Raw genomic sequence first — 18,631 nt, 5'->3', positions numbered from 1 at the left:
TATACTTGGAAGAGTATTCTTTTTTAGTGCCATATTTAAGAAGAAATTATAACTGTGGAACTGCTGTTTCAATGGGAAAGATATCATTTTCCCCGAATTATTTTAATGCTAACACCATTTACTCATTTTACAGTGTCACATCTATGACTACACACACACACACGCATATATGTATACATATAAAACATATGTAAAAATATACATACAAAGGAAGATATATAGGATGATATATATGTGAGTATGTGATATGATTTGGCCCTGTATCCCCACCCAAATCTCACCTTAAATTGTAATAATCCCCACGTGTCATGGGAGTGACTCAGTGGGAAGTAACTGAATCATGGGGGTGGGTTTTTCTTGTGCTGTTCTCGTGATAGTGAATAAGTCTCACGAGATCTGATGGTGTTATATAGGGGATATCCCCTGCACATGTCCTCTTGCCTGTCACTATGTAAGATGTGACTTTGCTCCTAATTTGTATTCCGCCATGATTGTGAGGACTCTCCAGGCATGTGGAATTGTGAGTCAATTAAAGCTCTTTCCTTTATAAATTACCTAGTCTCGGGTATGTCTTTAATAGCAGCGTGAGAACAGATTAATATGGTATGCATGTGTAAATATGTAGATAAACAAATATGATTTGTGCTTAACTTAGTGCCAGCCAATATATATTTTACCTCATTTAGTTCCTTGAGCTTTAGATTTTTAGATAAAGTATTTTAGTGATAAAGTATTTTCAAATTAAGGTATAAACATTGTACATTGTATTTTTAGACATGTGCTATTGTACACTTAATGAACTACAGTATAGTGTAAACACAACTTTTATATTTATTTGGAAACCAAAATATTAATGTGACTAGCTTTGTTGCAATACTTCCTTCATTGCACTGGTCTGAAAGTGAACCTGCAATATCTCTGAGGTATTTCTTTATTTCCGTAAGTTCACACAGGATTTAGCGAGCATAAACCAGTAATTTGCTTTCATTTCTCTTGCCCGATTTATTAAAATTAGTCCCTAATAATACCATAAAACTTTATGCAGTGAATTATTTTAAATAAGTGTATATTAAGTTTCGGCTTTGAAAATGTGCTTAATTATGTTAAATATTAAAACAAAAAATACATTTTGTATATTAATTATTTATCTCTATTCTTATATATTTACATATTCATTATGACAATTAAATTTAATCACATTTGTTATTTTCATGTTCACTATTAGCTTTGAATACATGACTTTTAAAAATGTGGACTCAGTAGACTGCAGAGAACACTTTTTTTATGTTGTTGAATAGGCAATATTTGGCAATTTAATGTATGAGTAATTAATTTTGTGATGTGTCTTTCTATATCAAACATTATCTTAATCTATTTCTATTTAAATAGATATGATACATGATAGAGATAACTTAGTTTAAAATGTTATTTATTTTAATTCATGTTTATATATGTCTTTATTGAATAAGTAATTTATACTATTTGAGATATAACGGGTAAAAAGTAGTATATTATAAAGGGCTTTTCTCCTACTTCTGTAGTTCTTATAGATAACACATTAAAATTGTTTATGATTTTTCCATTGATACTTTAATAATATACAAGGCAATACATACTGTAAATATATATTACATATTTGTTACTTGATATGCTTATTTATATTTATATGCATACAAACAATAGGGGTGAGAAGAAATATTTTTATGAATTCTCTTGTTTTACATAAATATCAGAATGGCAATATGCTATACACCCAGTTCTGTGCCTTACCTAGTAACATATGATGGGAATTATTTCTAATTAGTTTCCTTTAATCTTCCTTATTTTATTAAATTTGAAAAAATATCCCATGGCATAGATATGTCATCATTTATATGTCATCATTTATGTAAATAGACTTTCACTGATGGTTATTTGGCTTTCATTAATTTTCTCTTACAAACAATGCAAAATGAGTAAATTGAAGGAATATTTTTCAAAAGTGCAATATAGTGTCAGAAAAATTTCATAGAAGAGGAAGTCCTAGAATGAGGGATATTTTGATTTTTACTTTTGCTCATATTATTCAAAATAATATGGAAGTTAATGTGAACTATTTAAAATTTGTTATGTCAAATATGCTACTTAGTTGTACTATTTAGATATGTCAGAATATTGCTCTGAAATAATTGCTCTTGAAATTTTACTTTGGATTATAAGTTACTAGGTATTGCAAGAAAGATTTGTTTTGCTAATGTTGCAAATGCATTGTAAAAATCATTTGAAATACTAAATATACATATGTTTGAATAACACAAAATGTTATCCATAAACATACAAAAATATTGCTAAACAATAACTTAATAAAAATAATATAATTTAAAATAATTATTTAAATACATTTACAAAGAGTTTGAAGTACTCTAAAATATTTAGTCTCATGCCAAACTGCATATTCTGAAGGGGAGGAAATGGCATTTTTTTCCCAGTAACTTCTGAAATAGAACCTTATTGTAAAATCTGCTCCTTATTTCAATATCTATAGTGACTTTATGAAGATCTAGTGATAATAAGGCTATTTAGTATTTTTATCCAAATAAAGTCATGTGGTCTAGTTTATCTTTCTGCAGCTGCAGCATATCAAATAACTTTAATGTTCCCTCAAGGCCAAATAGGCAGTGAATATGAAGTGATAATTCACCTTTGCAAAAAAAAAATATTTCTTTGGAGGATGTTTTTGAAAGAATCAGAGGAAACAGCAATGGGAAAAGATTCAGATAAATATCTGAGAGCTCTGTTAGGTGGAATAACTATGCAAAACACTTATGATAATAATTTCGGAAATGTATTACAGAAAGCAAATATTCAGAGACTTCTCCATCATGCCTATGCCTGTGAAATGTGGTTCATTTCATTCACTTTCCTCTAAAAAGAAAATGCAGCTTAAGACTGTAAAGGACAAATCACTGTTAGGTCTGGAATTAAGTCGCCAGTGTTCTACAATTTGCCTTTGCTTCCGCTTTAATTTCTTGTTAAAAAACAGTTTCATTGGTATAAAATGCTTTCATTGATACACTTGGATGTGGTAGTAAGTACGAAATGTAGATTACTTAATAGGCATAAAAAAGAAACGGATCTAAGTTTTGCTATGGATCATACAATGCAATACGTTTAATAGTAACTTTAGCTTTATTTTTAATTTTTAGATTACTGAACATTGTTGAATATGTGGAATAATTATATATATATAGTCCATAGATACAGAAATGTGAATGAAAATATTGCAAGTAATGTTCATTTTTATTTAATTTTTATGTTAAAATAATTTCAAATATACAGAACTTAAAAACTCCCATATATATTTCAGTCATACTCACCCATTGTTAACACCTTCTCCCATACATATGTCTGTTCTCGCTCCCTTCTTCCTCTCATATGCATATGTCTGAGGGCATTATGTATACACACATATACATACATTTAAAACTTACTATACATAATATTTTGCTTCATAAATAATTTGACAGTAAGTTGCAGACAGAATATTCTATTGAGTTATATTTTCACAGATAGCTCAAACAATATTTGGTGTGGTGGTTGGTCACATGTAAATATAAACAGCATAAAAATCACAGATAATTGAAAGGTATGCATTTGGGAGATACTATGTTCTGCGCCATGCTTTCAGTCCCTGGCAATTTTTGCCATTGGCATGCACCTGGGCTGCAGTTTTTGTGGCTATTTCTTTTTTTTCAGTGGTATTTTGAACAAATGTTAACTTAACCATAGGCCAAACACTTGAAAAAAGGCAGACTTGATTAACAGTGAATCAAAGAGAGTCTGATGTTAGATTTATTACTGAAATGTGAGCAAATTAGAATTAAATCAGTTTTAAGAATAAAAAACCTGAAACAACATAAGTTGAACAAAAGAGAAATGCTATGCACAAGTATGAAAACAGAAATACATTTTTGGAAATTTAGAATGATGCTTTCTATAAAGATACAGACAGGTGCTTTTTAGTTATTAACTTTGGTCATTTGGATTTCTTTCTCTCTGAACTAGATTTTCATACCTTATACTCATTTCCATTTGAATTACATACTGTTTTCTTGTTAACTTGGCAGAGTTATTTGTGTGACGTATATATTATTAGCCATGTGTATTGGAAATTTCCTAGATCTACCATTTAGTGACTTAAGGTACCTTTTGACAAGACTGTTTCTAAGTCAAATGATCATTTATTAAAGAATATTATGTGTACATTTCCATTCTTGATTAAGAAGCTACTTTGTTTACTTATTTTTGTAGGTTTTTCGATTTTTTAATGCTTTTTCCATTTTAATTTTTTAATCCATAGAGAACAATTTTGAGTATGATGCAAGAGAGATGTAACTTTTAAGTAGTAGCTAGTTATTTTGGCACTATTAAAAATACATTATTTTCTATATCAACCATCTGTATAACTGATAGAGACAGGAGGCAGCCAAGGGTCCTGCAAGAAACCCCGCCTTCAAGCCTAAAACAACCTGAAGGCAGAAAAGCTGGACTGCTGATCTCAGATGAAGCCCACTCTTTCCCAACTGATTCTTTCTGAATAATGCCCATCTGTACACTGGGAGGACAGGGTGGAGTCTTGGGAAGTTCCTGCCATTTGCAGAGGGGAGGAGACAGGCCTCTCCTGTTCCTATATGGTGACCTGGGATTCAACCCATGAGAAAGGAAACTTGGAAGCAGGACTCTCTCTTGCTTTGCTGAGAGTTATTTTTTCCTTTTTCCTTTCAACCAATAAATTCCGTTTTCCTCACCCTTCTATGTGTCTGTGAGCCTAATCTTTCCTGGTTGTGTGACAAGAGCCCAGTTTCAGCAGAACCAAGGAGAAAGTTCTGCAACATATTCTTTGAAATGTGTTGAATTTATAATAATCTTTCATAAATTTGAATTCTATTAAAACAAGCTTCCCTAAACCATTCTTCTCTCCTTCAACTTTTAATATATTTAAATATATAGTCCTTAATATATTTAAGTATATAATCTCCCATTTAACATTAATATTATTTTACTCAATTTTAAAGTAATTCTGTTGCAATTACAATTGACTTTATTTAATAATACTGTCTTCTCATGCAAGAAAAACATGTTTTTTACATTTATTGAAATATTGTTTTATAAATTTAATTTGAAATACATACTTTTATTTCTCTATTTTGTTAAATTTATTCCCAAGCATTTTATATTTTTGTTAGAATTTAGAATTCAATATTTTTTATTTTCAATTTAGATGTTTCTTATAAAGTTCTGATTTTAAAGACTCTTTCGTATCTAATAATCCCACCAAATTTTCCTATTACTTCGAGTATTTTTATTTATTTATTTATTTATTTTATGTTTTATTTTAAAGTGTGTAATTAAATCATGGGCAAAATTATCTTTTTAAAAAAATTATATGTACACATTTGTTTGATTTAATTTTCTCATTGCATTAAGTATCTTCTATATTAAATAATAATGTTGGACTCAAACTGTGGATCATACTGAATAGCAACATTTGATCTCCAATACCATGTTAAATGTCAATATCATAAAAGACAACAAAAAGGCTGGGTAATTCATACAGATTAAAATGATGAATGCATTATCCTGAATTGAATCAATGGGCTATGTAGTATATAATAATATTGTATTAACTTTCCTGTATTTAACTCCCTGAATTTGATAATTATCCTATGATTATGTAATAGAATATCCTTCTAGTTTGGAGATTTGGTAACTTACTTCTAAATGTATCAATCAATAGTAATAAATACATGAATACATAGAAAATAATAAAGCAAATGTAGCAAAATGTTAACAATTGGTGAATTTAGAAAAGTATTATTAAGTTCTTTTTAATAATCTTGCTAAATTTTTCTGTAAGTATGAAATTATTTTTAAAACAAAAAGGTAAAAATCCACATGCACACATAGGTTCATTGCAGCATTATTCAAAATAGTAAAGATAGATCAATCTAAATGCCCATCAGTGGAAGACTGGATAAAGAAAATGTGGTACATATACACTGTGGAATACTATGCAGCTATAAAAAATGTGATCAAGTTCTTTACAGGAACATAGATAGAGCTGGAGGTATTTTTAGAAAACTAACACAAGAACAGAAAACCAAATACTGCATGTTCTCACGTATAAGTAAAGCTAAATAATAAGAACCAATGGGCACAAAGAGGAGAACAACAGACACTGGTGCTTACTTCAAGAAGGAGTGGGGGAAGAGGGAGAAGATCAGGAAAAATAACAATCAGGTATTATGCTTAGTACCTGGGTGATAAAATGGTCTGTACACCAAAAACCCATGACATGAGTTTTCCTGTATCAACAAAGTTGCAGATGTACTCCTTAACCTAAAAGTTTTTCTTTTTAAAAAGTAAAAATAATGGTCAAAGCTAGTAATCTGTGTTTACTTCCTGATGTTAATGAAATTCATTTTAATCTTTTCACATTTAATAAAATATTTGCTGTAGAATTTTTGTTAAATAAAAAAGTTTTATAAATAATTATATTTGCCGAAATTGATAAAGTATTTCAACAACCATTACTGAATAACCCTTAATATGTGTTGGCATCTGTTAATAGACTTTCTGGTATAAATCCACCCTTGCATTTCTGAAATACTTTGATTTTCAGTGTATTTTATATATGCATAAGGAACAAGGTGAAAATCTGAATAGATGCAATGCCTTAGAATAATCTTATAAAGCAATTTAAAATGTCACATTAAGTATTAGATTAGGACTAAAGGGCTTCGTTGATTGTTTAACTTTAAAAACTATATTATTACGCGTTATTAAAACTATGTTTTGCAATTACAAAAGAGGACAGTGCCCTGGTTCATTTTAAAAACTAAATACGAACAAGTAATCAAGTAAGTAAATATATCAGAAATAAATGTATATGTAAGAAATATATCAAAATCTTCATGGATACAAGTGTATTACCAAAATATTTGGAGAGTGCAGTCACCTTGTCTACTGGCTTCTGTGAGCAGCACGGGGCTTGTGCAGTGGAGACCACGGCAGCTGAGGAAGAGGAGAAGTAATCAGGGGAAGAGGAGAAAGGTTAGCTCCCCCAGCTATCTGGTTGGCTTCTTATATGTTGCCCTCTGTAAACACATACATCCGACTAAAAAACTTGAATGCCCTCATTTGGCAGATATGGAGTAAATTTCATGGCATGACTTTCCAAAAGACCTTTCCATGGTAGGTACTTGAGGCTGTTCTGAGGTGTTCCTTGCTTTAAAAAAAAAAAAAAAAAAGGCCTTCCTGCTTATCTGATATAAATAAAATATATGTTCATACATGCTGACGTTTTCTCAATTCTTTTTGTTTGTTTTTGTTTGTTTGTTTGTTCGTTTGAGACGGAGTCTCGTTCTGTCCGCCAGGCTGGAGTGCAGTGGCGCGATCTCGGCTCACTGCAAGCTCCACCTCCCGGGTTCACGCCGTTCTCCTGCCTCAGCCTCCAGAGTAGCTGGGACTACAGGGGCCCGCAACCATGCCCAACTAATTTTTTTGTCTTTTTAGTAGAGACGGGGTTTTCACCGTGTTAGCCAGGATGGTCTCTGTCTTCTGACCTGTTGACCCGCCTGCCTCGGCCTCCCAAAGTGCTGGGATTACAGGCATGAGCCACCGCGCCTGGCCTCAAAATTTTTAAAATAAGAAAAAAATATCCTTCATCACTTCCTTCAGAGTATTGGAGAAAGTGTTGGGCTTTAGGACTGAATTTTAAAGATCTTTGCACTAATAGGCGTGTCTATGTTTTTGATGTGTTGGATTTTGTAGTAGTAAATTCAGGCACAACAGTAACATAGAAGTGGGGAATTAGTTTATAGAATTCATTAAGAGTGGACATGTACTCTAAGTTTGTCCACAGTGATCTTTCCTTAATACAACCTGGATGGATACTTGGCTGCTGGTTACTCACTGTGGCATCCAGGGTAGCCGCATGGCACTAAAGAGTGTCTTCACCTTGAGTCTTCAAGGCATTCAGGAGTTGGACAAAGCACAGTCATTCACATAGGTTACATCATAAATGTGCCTCCTGGAAGAATAAACCACATCGGCCCTGCCTTCAACATAGACAATCTATAACTTTTGTCTTCCAGTCAAATAGTTCTAATTATAGTATCAAATTATAAAACATCTACTTTATCTTTATTTGGATTTTCTCAAAATAATCATTTCTATATATAAATGTAAATGTACTAATACTTCTTATATTCATTTTGTTACATTATCATGTAATTTATATTTTTCCATTAAATTTGTAGGTGGCTACATTTTATCATATATTTTATTCATTATTTATTTTGTAAATTATATATAAATATTAAGTTTAAGCATAGAATATACTTGCTTTTATTTATTCTAATTTCTTGACTTAGAAAAAATGTATTTTTCTTCTAATTTGATATCAATAATGTTTAAAGTTTTAAATTGTGTTAAATTTTAAGCTTATGTACAATGTCGTGAATAAGGATTTTGACTTATTTCTTAAGTAGTTTAGAAAATTATTTTATTTCGACCATTATTACATTGTGATACAAATATGGTTGATATTATATCTTCCTTAAAAAAAATGTAAATTTTTTTCTGGTGTTATTAGTATATCACAGCCAATGAAAATGGTGTATATCCATTCTAATCATTAAATTTCCCAAATAATCTCTATTCATGTTTGCAAAAACTTTATATTATTTTTAATATTTGCTCTATCCAAGACTTAAAACTATGCTTATATGCTATGACTACTATTTCTTCAGTTCTTTCCTCTTTTTTAATCAAAAAAAGTTTTGCATATTTTGATGTTCTAGAATTTAGTTGATAAAGTTGTTTATATTATTATGTATTTGCTGATCCCATGACCGTTCACCATCTTACATCATTTTATTTTAGGATTGTGCCTTGTATATAACATGGAGTTGGGTTGAACTTTTAGTCCTAAGGTTCTACTTATCCCTTTCTATGTTTAGGGTACTTTAAGAACTGCTCTCATCTTTTGCAAGTGGCATTTCTGTGCATGCTTTGGGTTGAGAACCCCTCTGGTTTTGAATCCATTTGCCTCTGCGTTCAAATGTTTCCCTATAATTCCTGGTCACCCACAACCCCCCCTTCTTATTTTCATCACTTTTTTTTTTTTTTTTTTGATTCACTGTTAAATCATCCCTCTTATTTCTTAAAAGACAGCAAGTATATGCCCATTATTTTGAGCCAGTACAGATTTTTATTTCTTTCTTTACAAGTACTTGAGCTGTCTTTGAGAAAATTGAATTCAATTAACTTTTTCTTTCAGCTGTGAGGACATCAACTTTAAGCTGGAAGTATACTTGGAAAAATCTTCTGTAGCTTGCTAGACAGTAGAGATTATGTTAAGATTATAAACTAGTTTGCCTTCTTTTCTGTGGACACAATTAGATTTGTTTTTAATACAAATGAACTTATTTTACTGCATTCAATTCTGCTCTGAGCAAATTGTATTTTGTGTTTTCAAAGAGTTTCACAATATATAAAGGATGCTTAAGAATATTATCATATCCTGAAAACTAATGTCTTAAAATCAATTTGAGATTTTAATCGTATAGGGAAGATTCAGTGAGTGCAGAAACTCAGCATCAGCAGTAAATGTACTTATATGGGGATAATACGAATATTTGGTACTTAATGTGCTGAATCCAACTATTCAAAATGAGAAATTGAATAATCAGAAAAGAATGTGAGTATAAATAACTAGTAATACTGAAATGGAGCATACTAGTTGAATACTAACTACTTACTTTAAAATATTTATAATAATTCTGGACTTAAGGAATAAAAATTTTATTAAAAAGAATTGGCATTGTCTAAAAACCATTATTTTTAACAAAGTGTTCTAGAACAAGTGGCAAAACTTAAAAACAAGCATTCAGTTCTGTATTTAGACACTGGGCCAAAGCCAAGACAATTTTAAGTAAAAGTCAAGCCAGAATTCAATGTCTTTTAATTAAGCCACACAGGCAACATTTATTTATAAAATAAAGAAAAATGGAAGAAAAACAGTGGTCCCACACAAAGTAAGTTGCTGCTTTAAAAGATATTCTAGTCTGAGTTGAATATAGAACTACTATTTACTTTAAAAATCAATCACAATTCCACTTGATATCATAAAGTAAACTGTTTTGCAGAATTTAATAGGATTATGCTATCGATTCCATCTACACAATGCTTGCTCGTATTGCATACCTATGAACTATGGCCTATTATGTTACTGAGCACAGGAGAAAAGGGATTAGTCTGTGAAAGAACAAGCTGATTTCATGCCTCCACACAATGTTCACAAACTTGTTAACTCAATAGTCATTATATGTTAGTAAATGTCAACCAATAAAATAAAACAAAATTAAAAAATAGTCTGCTCTAATCCTTGAAGCATCTGACTAAGCTTATTTGAAAAACTCATTTTGGGGACCTATTCAAAACCCAGACACTAGAAATGAAAGATTAACGTTTTGTTTGCTTGTTTTTTCTGTTTATTTTTTTTCACGGAGATGAAATAAATAGAATCATTTACTTCATACAATCCCCATAACTCTCAAATCTCTTCTGCAGAGTTGTTGAATCAGACCAGATACTAATATTTAACTATTGTAGCAGATTTTCAATCCAAGTCGGGGGGAAAAAAGTAATATTATGGGGATGTGAGATGGGAAGGGATGAGGTTATATTTATTACTCCAAATGCCCTCTGCTTTCAATAATTTTCTATACATAAAAGAAATTTATTAGAGATACATATATATATATAATCTGATGAAAAAGAAAATTTTTAAATCGTTCATTCCTAAAATCATTTTTTTCTTAAGTGCTTATTACCTGAATTCTCAATATTATGAACTTTCATTTGCTTTATTTTTATTTTGTAGGCATTTCCACTAAGTAAAAGCTGATCTCACACAGAATTTCAGCTTAATACACTTATTTGTAAATATGCTCATATGGCATTAGGTAGGTGACAAAGAACCTTATCAACTTTCTAAACTTTCTAAAGAAATTTACATAATTTTTAGTTAAACATTACGTTTTCAAAATAATCAGAAAAAAAAGTAAAACTTACACCAGTTGCCAATGTTTTTCAAATATATAGTTGTTATATTATATTAACATTAACATCTACTGCCTCTGTATTGCTTTTCTTCCTCCATTTTGAGACTTAACACTGAAACTGTGCTTCAGTTTCTCACCTCATCCATGGATGCCCATTGTCACAGCAAGAACCTGTGAAGTTTGAATTATCTTCATTTTGGATTTGATCCAGATCCTTGAAGTTTCCCAAACTACATATTCTTAGTAAAATAATATAAGCTGAATAATGCTTCCCCACCTTTTCCCCAACATGTTTACATCCTAGTCTCGTACACCTTATATGGCATAAGGAACTTCACAGTTGTGATTAAGTTAAGGATCCTTAGATGAGTATGCTATGCTTGATTATCTAAGTTGGCTCTAACTGTAATCACAAATGTCCTTAAAAATTGAGTTAAGAGAAAAAGGCAATGTAATGGCAGATGCAGAAATTGGAGTGATGCAGTTTGAAGATGGAGGCAGGGTCTATAAGCCAAGGAATGCAGGGGCCCACTAGAAGCTGAACAGGAAAAGGAAATGGATTCTTCTCTGGAGCCTCCAGAAGGAAACAGTCCTGCCAACACCTCAATTTTAGCCTCATAAAACTTATTTTGGACTTTTGATTTTTAGAATTTTAAGAGAATACATGTGTATTTTTTAAGCAGTTAAGTTTTTTTTATAATTTGTTATAGCAGCAATAGAAATCTAATACATTTATTTTTCACTTCACTCATGTTCTTTATATTTTTCTTTAATAATTTATAAACAGAAAAGACTGTATTTTGAATACTGTTGACATTTGTTATATATGCAGTGGGAGTCCATGTTTTACTGGGAAGCAGATACTCAATCTAAGTTGAAAGTGAAAGAGATTTGGGGGAATAAAAATCTGCTAAAGTCAAAGGAGAGTGGGAGTAGTAGTAGGGAGGGTTTTAAACATGTAATGCAAGTTTGACACCTGTGAAAAGACAGGGATAAAGAAGAAGCATTGGATAGAAGAAGAAGCATTGGATAGGAAGAGCTTCAGTCTCTGATTCAGTTGTGAGAAAATCCCTTCCATGCCAATAGGGAGCTCTAGAGCAAAAACTACCTGTTTAAGAAACCTCATATTGGGCAGAAATAACCTAGCACATTTCCTAGCTGTCATTAGCCAGAGCAGCCCAGGAAGAATGTATTTTTGACTAGAATACTGTGGCCGATTCTAAAGGTGTTGTAATTAGTGACTATCAACTCACTGCTGTAATCATAGCATGTTTTTATCTTGCAAGGTTATCTTTTGCACCTACAAGGCTAACACAGTCAATTCAATATAACTTGAAGTTCATTACTATCACCTCTTTAGTGAGAAAGTTTAGGTCATGTAGGTTATAGAGGATGAAGGGAGGGGTAAACCTAAAAGTTCCCAGGAGAGATACATATTTATTCAGGATAATGACTGATTTTTTGATATTTGTAGGAAGTAATTTTTCAAATGTTGCTCCAAATATGCAAATTCTTATGCATATGGCAGTCACTTCTGTTGGTATCCAATAATATGCAAAGTTGTTTTAATGTCAACCACATAATAATAATAATATTTATTACTCCTTCATTGATTTTCTTCGTTCATTCTGAGATCTTAACTAATGTAGCCATGTCTTATCCATGGATGTCCATTGTGACAGGCAAGAACTTCCGAGATTTGAGTTATCTTCAACTGGGTCTGATCCAGAGCCTTCAAGTTTCCCAGCATGTTTTAGAAGATACCTCGGCATACCCTATCTCAGTAATAGAAACACTCTAAAACTAAAAAGATGGCTGTATATGCTACAATCACATTTAAATTATAAATGTCCAAGCATACATGGTGGCTCATATCTGTAATCCCAGCACTTTAGGAGGCTGAGATGGGTGGATCAACTGAGGTCAGGAGTTCGAGACCATCCTGGCCAATGTGGTGAAATGGTGAACCCCATCTCTACAAAAAAAAAAAAAAAAAAGTGAAAATTACCTGGACGTGATCCTCAGCTGAGCAGTGGGATTGCTTGAGCCTGGGAGGTGGAGGTTGTAGTGAGCTTAGAGTGAACCAAAGCACTCCAGCCTAAGTGACAGGTGAGAAATGTTGTCTCAAAAATTAATAAATAAAAAAAAAACCATTAAAAATTATGCATGTCTCATATGAATTTCTTGACCTAGTGTTAAGGTTCAGGGGAAATTTATTTTCCCTAAGATTTCCTAGATGAATTTCAACCAAAAGAAAACCATGTTAGAGCAGGTGAACTATTTCTGAACCAATACTCAAATTTCATGCTTCCCTTTTCCACGTGGCCCTCTCTTTCACTACAGAACACAAAGAAAATTCTCAACCAGCAATGACGCAACAGTGTACCTATTATGTTGCTAAATATTGATGACTAATGGCTGTCGGAAATAATTTATTGTTAAAATCAAATAAAATATAGAGACAAATCTCTAAATTTCAAACCTTTCATGTGGGAAGCAAGAGTTGCAATCCAGGTCATATGCACAGATCAGGTGGCCTTTGGTATGTCTAAAGAACAAAGAGAAGGTTAGAAGTTTTACAAAAAGGAGAAATATTATGTAGTGTTTTGCAAGAAAATTCATCGGCACCCATAAAGTTTTTGGGAGTTGACGATATGGCTCCAATGAGTGGAGGAACACCATGGCTCTTGTCTCTGGCCAGTTGGATAAACTGACACGGACACAGGTGGAGTGGTTTTAAGGAGCAGAGAGTTTAATAGGCAAGAAAGAAGGAAGAAGAAAGAAGAAAGAAGCTCCCTGTACAGGGATAAAGGAAAGGGGGCTCTCAAGTCCAGAGAGGAGACCCTGTGCGCCATGAAAAAGTGGCTGCCTATATGAGTAGGCTAGATGAAGTGGTGTCTGATTTCCATAGGGCTCAGGGGATTGATTTGATCAGGCATGTCATTCATTTAGCCCTGTAAAAACTGGCCCTCCCACCCTAGTACTTTAATATGCAAATTCAGGGTGCCATGATGTTCTACATACGTGGGGCTATGTATAGGCGGCCATGTTGTCAGGCACATGTCAGGGCAAGGGCAAGAGGACAATGGTGGAAATTGCCATGTTTGGGTGGGCCCAGTGCCTTTTTTTCTTTTTCTTTCTTTATTTTTATTTATTTATTTAATTTTTTTTTTTTTGAGATAGATTCCTGCTCTTGTCACCCAGGATGGAGTGCAGTGGCGCCATCTTGGCTTACTGCAAACTCCGCCTCCCAGTTCAAGCGATTCTCCTGCCCCAGCCTCCCTAGTAGCTGGGATTACAGGTGTGCAATGACCACACAAGGCTAATTTTTGTATTTTTAGTAGAGCCGAGGTTTCACCATTTTGGTCAGGTTGTTCTCAAACTCCTGACCTCATGATCCTCCGGACTCAGCATCCCAAACTCTTGGGATTACAGGCATGAGCCAAAGCGCTCAGGCATGAGCCAAAGCCAGTGGATCCAGTTTCTTACAGCTGGCATTTGCATATCAAAGGTTGCCGGCCCTCTCTAAGTGCCTGGGCTTTCCTGCTAGTCAGGAAACGTTTCTGGAGCTATTTTAGAAGCAATGAAAACTTTTCAAGGACTCTTTTTCTTCTCTATCTGCCTAAAATAATTTATTAATAACTGCTACTACACCGGTAAGTGCTAATTGGTAAGTGATGGTGGTGATAGTTAAAACTAGTCTTAGAATTGTAGCAGGTTATTTCATTAACTGTTAGATAATACTGGTTTCAGGTTATAGCAGGCAATTTCAGCAGTCACGTTTGCAGAGAATTGAATTCTTGGAACAGTGTTTTGCTCCTTGAGTGCATTTTGCCGTTGGCTCTCACTCTGTTTTGGTTGGATGACAAGAATTACCCAATTAATATCATCTACTTTCACATTATAAGCTTTCCAAATTTATCATATGAGAAAGTTATCCCAAATTTTAATCACTATGCATAGCACTATTAAATGTCCAAAAACCTTATAACAAATAGCCAACACAAATCATTCATTGATAAATTTGAAGTTATTCAGTACATTGGTTCTCAAAAAATTTCTACCTAATTTCAGATTTCTTTACATTATCATCCATCTTTATGGTCTTTTCTCCATTTTTAAATAAGATAATCTTTCTTTTTCTCAAGGTCAATGAGTCCAATTGTGCCCTAATCTTCTTTCTCTTTCAGTTATATTCTCTTACATATGCCTTCACCCTGAACAAACAAAATAAATTGTCTATGAAAAGAGTCAAACTCTAAAATATTTGATGAGATTTATTCTAAGTCGATTATCAGTGACCATGGCCCATGACACAGCCCTCAGTAGACTCTGAGAATATGTGCTCAAGATGTTCAGGCTGCAGCTTGGTTTTATACATATTGGGGAGACATGAGACTTTAATCAAATACATTTAAGACATATATTGGTTTGGTTCAGAAAGGCTGGACAACTCTAAGCAGGGCTTCCAGGATACATGTAGATTTAAATTTTTTTTCTGATTGGCAATTGGTTGGAGGAGTTATTATCAATCAAAAGGAATGTCTGGGTTATGATAAGCGTTATGGAGACTAAAGTTTTATCATGTAGATGAATCCTCCAGGTATCGTGCTTCAGAGAGAATAGATTTTAAATGTTTCTTATCAAACTTAAGGTCTGTGTTGCTGTTAATGCTGAAGGGTATAATGAGGCATGTCTGACACCCCACTTCCCATCATGGCCTGAGCCAGTCTTTCAGGTTAAATTGTAGTGTGCCCTGGCCAAGGGGGAAGTCCATTCAGATGGTTGGGGGGCATTAGGATTTTTTTTGGTTAACAAATAAAAAGACTTATTTAATTACATTATCCCTACAACTATTCTTCTCTCTTCTCTTCTATCTTCCCTTCTATTGCTACTAAATTTCACGAAAGAGTTTTCTAAAATCACTTCTCAAATACATGGGCTAGGTTTTCTATTGTAAAGATCCTACTTTGACTTTTTTTCTCTGAGGTCTCTTCCTGTTCCTCTCACATTCTCTGTGCCACACTCCTTTTCTTGCCAGCAGGATCACTCTGGTTACTCCCCTTTCTTCTTTTCTACTCCCAAACCCTCTTTTTAGTGTGTGTGGTACTTCTTGGATTCCATTTTCAGGCCACTATTCTTGTCCTCAGGAAGTTTTGTTCAATTTCATGGTCCCAGGAATGACTGATAAATGAAAGACTGGAAGACTCATATTCTCTAGTCCAAATTTCTTTCTGACAGATATCTATCTTCTTGACAAATGTTCCAAAGAAACCTCAAATTAAAAATATTTGCATTTGAACTTATCACCTCCTGTAAAATCCATTCCTTCATTTGTATTCCTTATCTAACTTGATAGCACCAGCAGCTACCCAAGCAATCTTGGATAGCTCTAACTTGCCTCTCTCTAATCGCATAAGCCAGTTACTTGCTGAATCTTGGTGCTATAATCTTTTACATATTTACCCTCTTTGTGTTTTATTCTCTGCCTTCCAAATGGCACTTTAAACACACAATCTGAAATTAAGTTCTGATTTTCTTTCTTAAAATTTTCTTTTCTTTTTTTTTTTTTTTGATTTAATAAAGTTTTATTTTTCCAAATGTACAATTGGTTGGACCTATTCATGCATCTTCACCAGCAGCTGGAGCATCTCCGCCCTTGGTATTTCTGGTGTAAATTACTTGAGCTCTGTGCTTTGAAACCAGTTTGATAAGTCCTTTACTAAGGGGCTCCTGAAGGGCTGCCCTGGCCAGGGAGCCTCGAATCTTCAGTCTCTCAAAGACTACAGCTGGGGTTATAAGTTTATAGTTGGGAACTTCCTTACAGAGTTTGTCGTAGGTAGCTTTGTCAAACAAGACTAAGTTATTGAGCTTGTCCCGAACTTTGCCTTTGGACCACTTCTTCTTTTTGGCCTTGCCCCCAGATTTGTTCACTGGGTCTTTGTCTTTCTTGGCCGACTTTCCGGCGTCCTTCTTCTTCTTGTCGTCCTTGGGCGGCATTGCGAAGCTCGGGGAGCAGCAGCAGACACCGCAGGCTTGCTAAGATGTCGGACAAAAAGGAGAAAATTTTCTTTTCTTGTATTTGGAAACATTGTCCAATCCAGTGCCTGTGACACAGATAGGAGACAGGGAAATACTGAGTAGAAGACTGATGTCCCCTGGCAAAGGCCCTACCCTCAAGTTGGATACCCACAGTCCTAAATGAGAACAGGTATTTTTGTTCTTGCACCCAAAAAGTTGCCTTTGGGACTGCCACGCCCACCATCCTGCACCCATATAAACCCTGAATCCCACGCTCTAGAAGAGACCAGCAGACCAGCGAGAGCAGAATGACATAGCAGAGAAAGATAAAAGAGGAGGGACGTCTACACCCCAAGGGTAGTTTGGCCAGGGGCATTCAGAGAAGAGTCCGGCTGCTGAGCATCCTGACTTTAGGGGAAGACCACCTTCCCACTCCATTCCCCCTTCCGGCTTCCCATCCATCTTGCTGAGCCACTTCCACCACTCAGTAAAACCTTGCACTCATCCTTTGAGCCCACCTGTGGTCCAGTTCTTTCAGGACATTGGGCAAGAGCTCAGGATACAGAAGGCTGTCACACTCGCCCCTTGCCCTTGTGATAAGGCACAGGGTTCATTAAGCTGATTAACACACAAGCGGTCTGCAGACAGCTAAGCTAAAGGAGCACACTGTAACACATGCCCAGCTGGGCTTCCGGAGTCACAGACACTCACCCCTAGACGCTATGGTGGAGCCACAGCTCAAAAGTGCTTGCCCCCGTTCCTCTGCACCTTCCCCTCTGTGAGCTCCTCCTCCAGTTAGGGGTTTGAGCTGCCAGGTGAGCAAACAGGTGAGTCACACCCCTGTCACACAACCTAAGGGGAATCAGGGAACTCTCCCATTTCACCAGTGCTAGAATGGAACAATTATTCTTTCTGTTTCACTTACTGTATTTCTAAGTTACCAATTCTGTCAATTTTCTGATTAAGTATGTCTCATTTGAATGTCCTCCTTTCTATCTTTATTGTCACTGATTTACCACAAGTCACTGATTTACCACACCCCTTGTTAACATTGCTTTCAAAAGTATTTTAAATAGTTACCTTTTTCAAAGTAGTATCTTTGTAGAAGAACTAGACTTATCTTTTGCTCTTCATGGAAGAACTAGACTTATCTTGTTAAATGCAAACCCAATTTTAAAATCCATCCGTGAATCCCTTTTGCCTAAAGGATGATGTCCAAGCTCCTCCATTTGATGTAAAAGATGTTTCAAAATCTACTATTTTCTTATTGCTCCATCCTTCACTTACCCTTGTACAATCAATGCATTTTATTCCTTATATTTTTGTCTATTTCCTATTATGGTGTATTAGTCAGTGTTCTCCAGAAGAACCAATAGGACACATAATCTCACATTTTCTATTGCTTATAATTTTATTTTAGTTTTTTTTTCTTCTCTCACTAGCCAACAAGCTTCTTAAAAACCTAGAATCTTTTGCTCTTTCCTTTCCTGTAATGTTATTCA

At 34.1% G+C, this 18,631-nt stretch overlaps 1 protein-coding gene across 1 annotated transcript; it reads right to left on the bottom strand.

Moving 5' to 3' along the window:
* Positions 1-16,662: 16,662 nt before the first annotated feature.
* On the bottom strand, positions 16,663-17,179 carry LOC126954348 (40S ribosomal protein S25-like). The gene has a single exon (XM_050789923.1). The coding sequence runs from the start codon at positions 17,106-17,108 to the stop codon at positions 16,731-16,733; it is 378 nt and encodes a 125-aa protein (XP_050645880.1). The 5' UTR covers positions 17,109-17,179; the 3' UTR covers positions 16,663-16,730.
* Between the last annotated feature and the right edge of the window lie 1,452 nt (positions 17,180-18,631).

Source organism: Macaca thibetana, chromosome 5, assembly GCF_024542745.1.
Source record: "Macaca thibetana thibetana isolate TM-01 chromosome 5, ASM2454274v1, whole genome shotgun sequence".
Taxonomy (NCBI): domain Eukaryota; kingdom Metazoa; phylum Chordata; class Mammalia; order Primates; family Cercopithecidae; genus Macaca; species Macaca thibetana.
The sequence above is the reverse complement of the archived record's forward strand: the minus strand, read 5'-3'. Positions and strand labels throughout refer to the sequence as shown.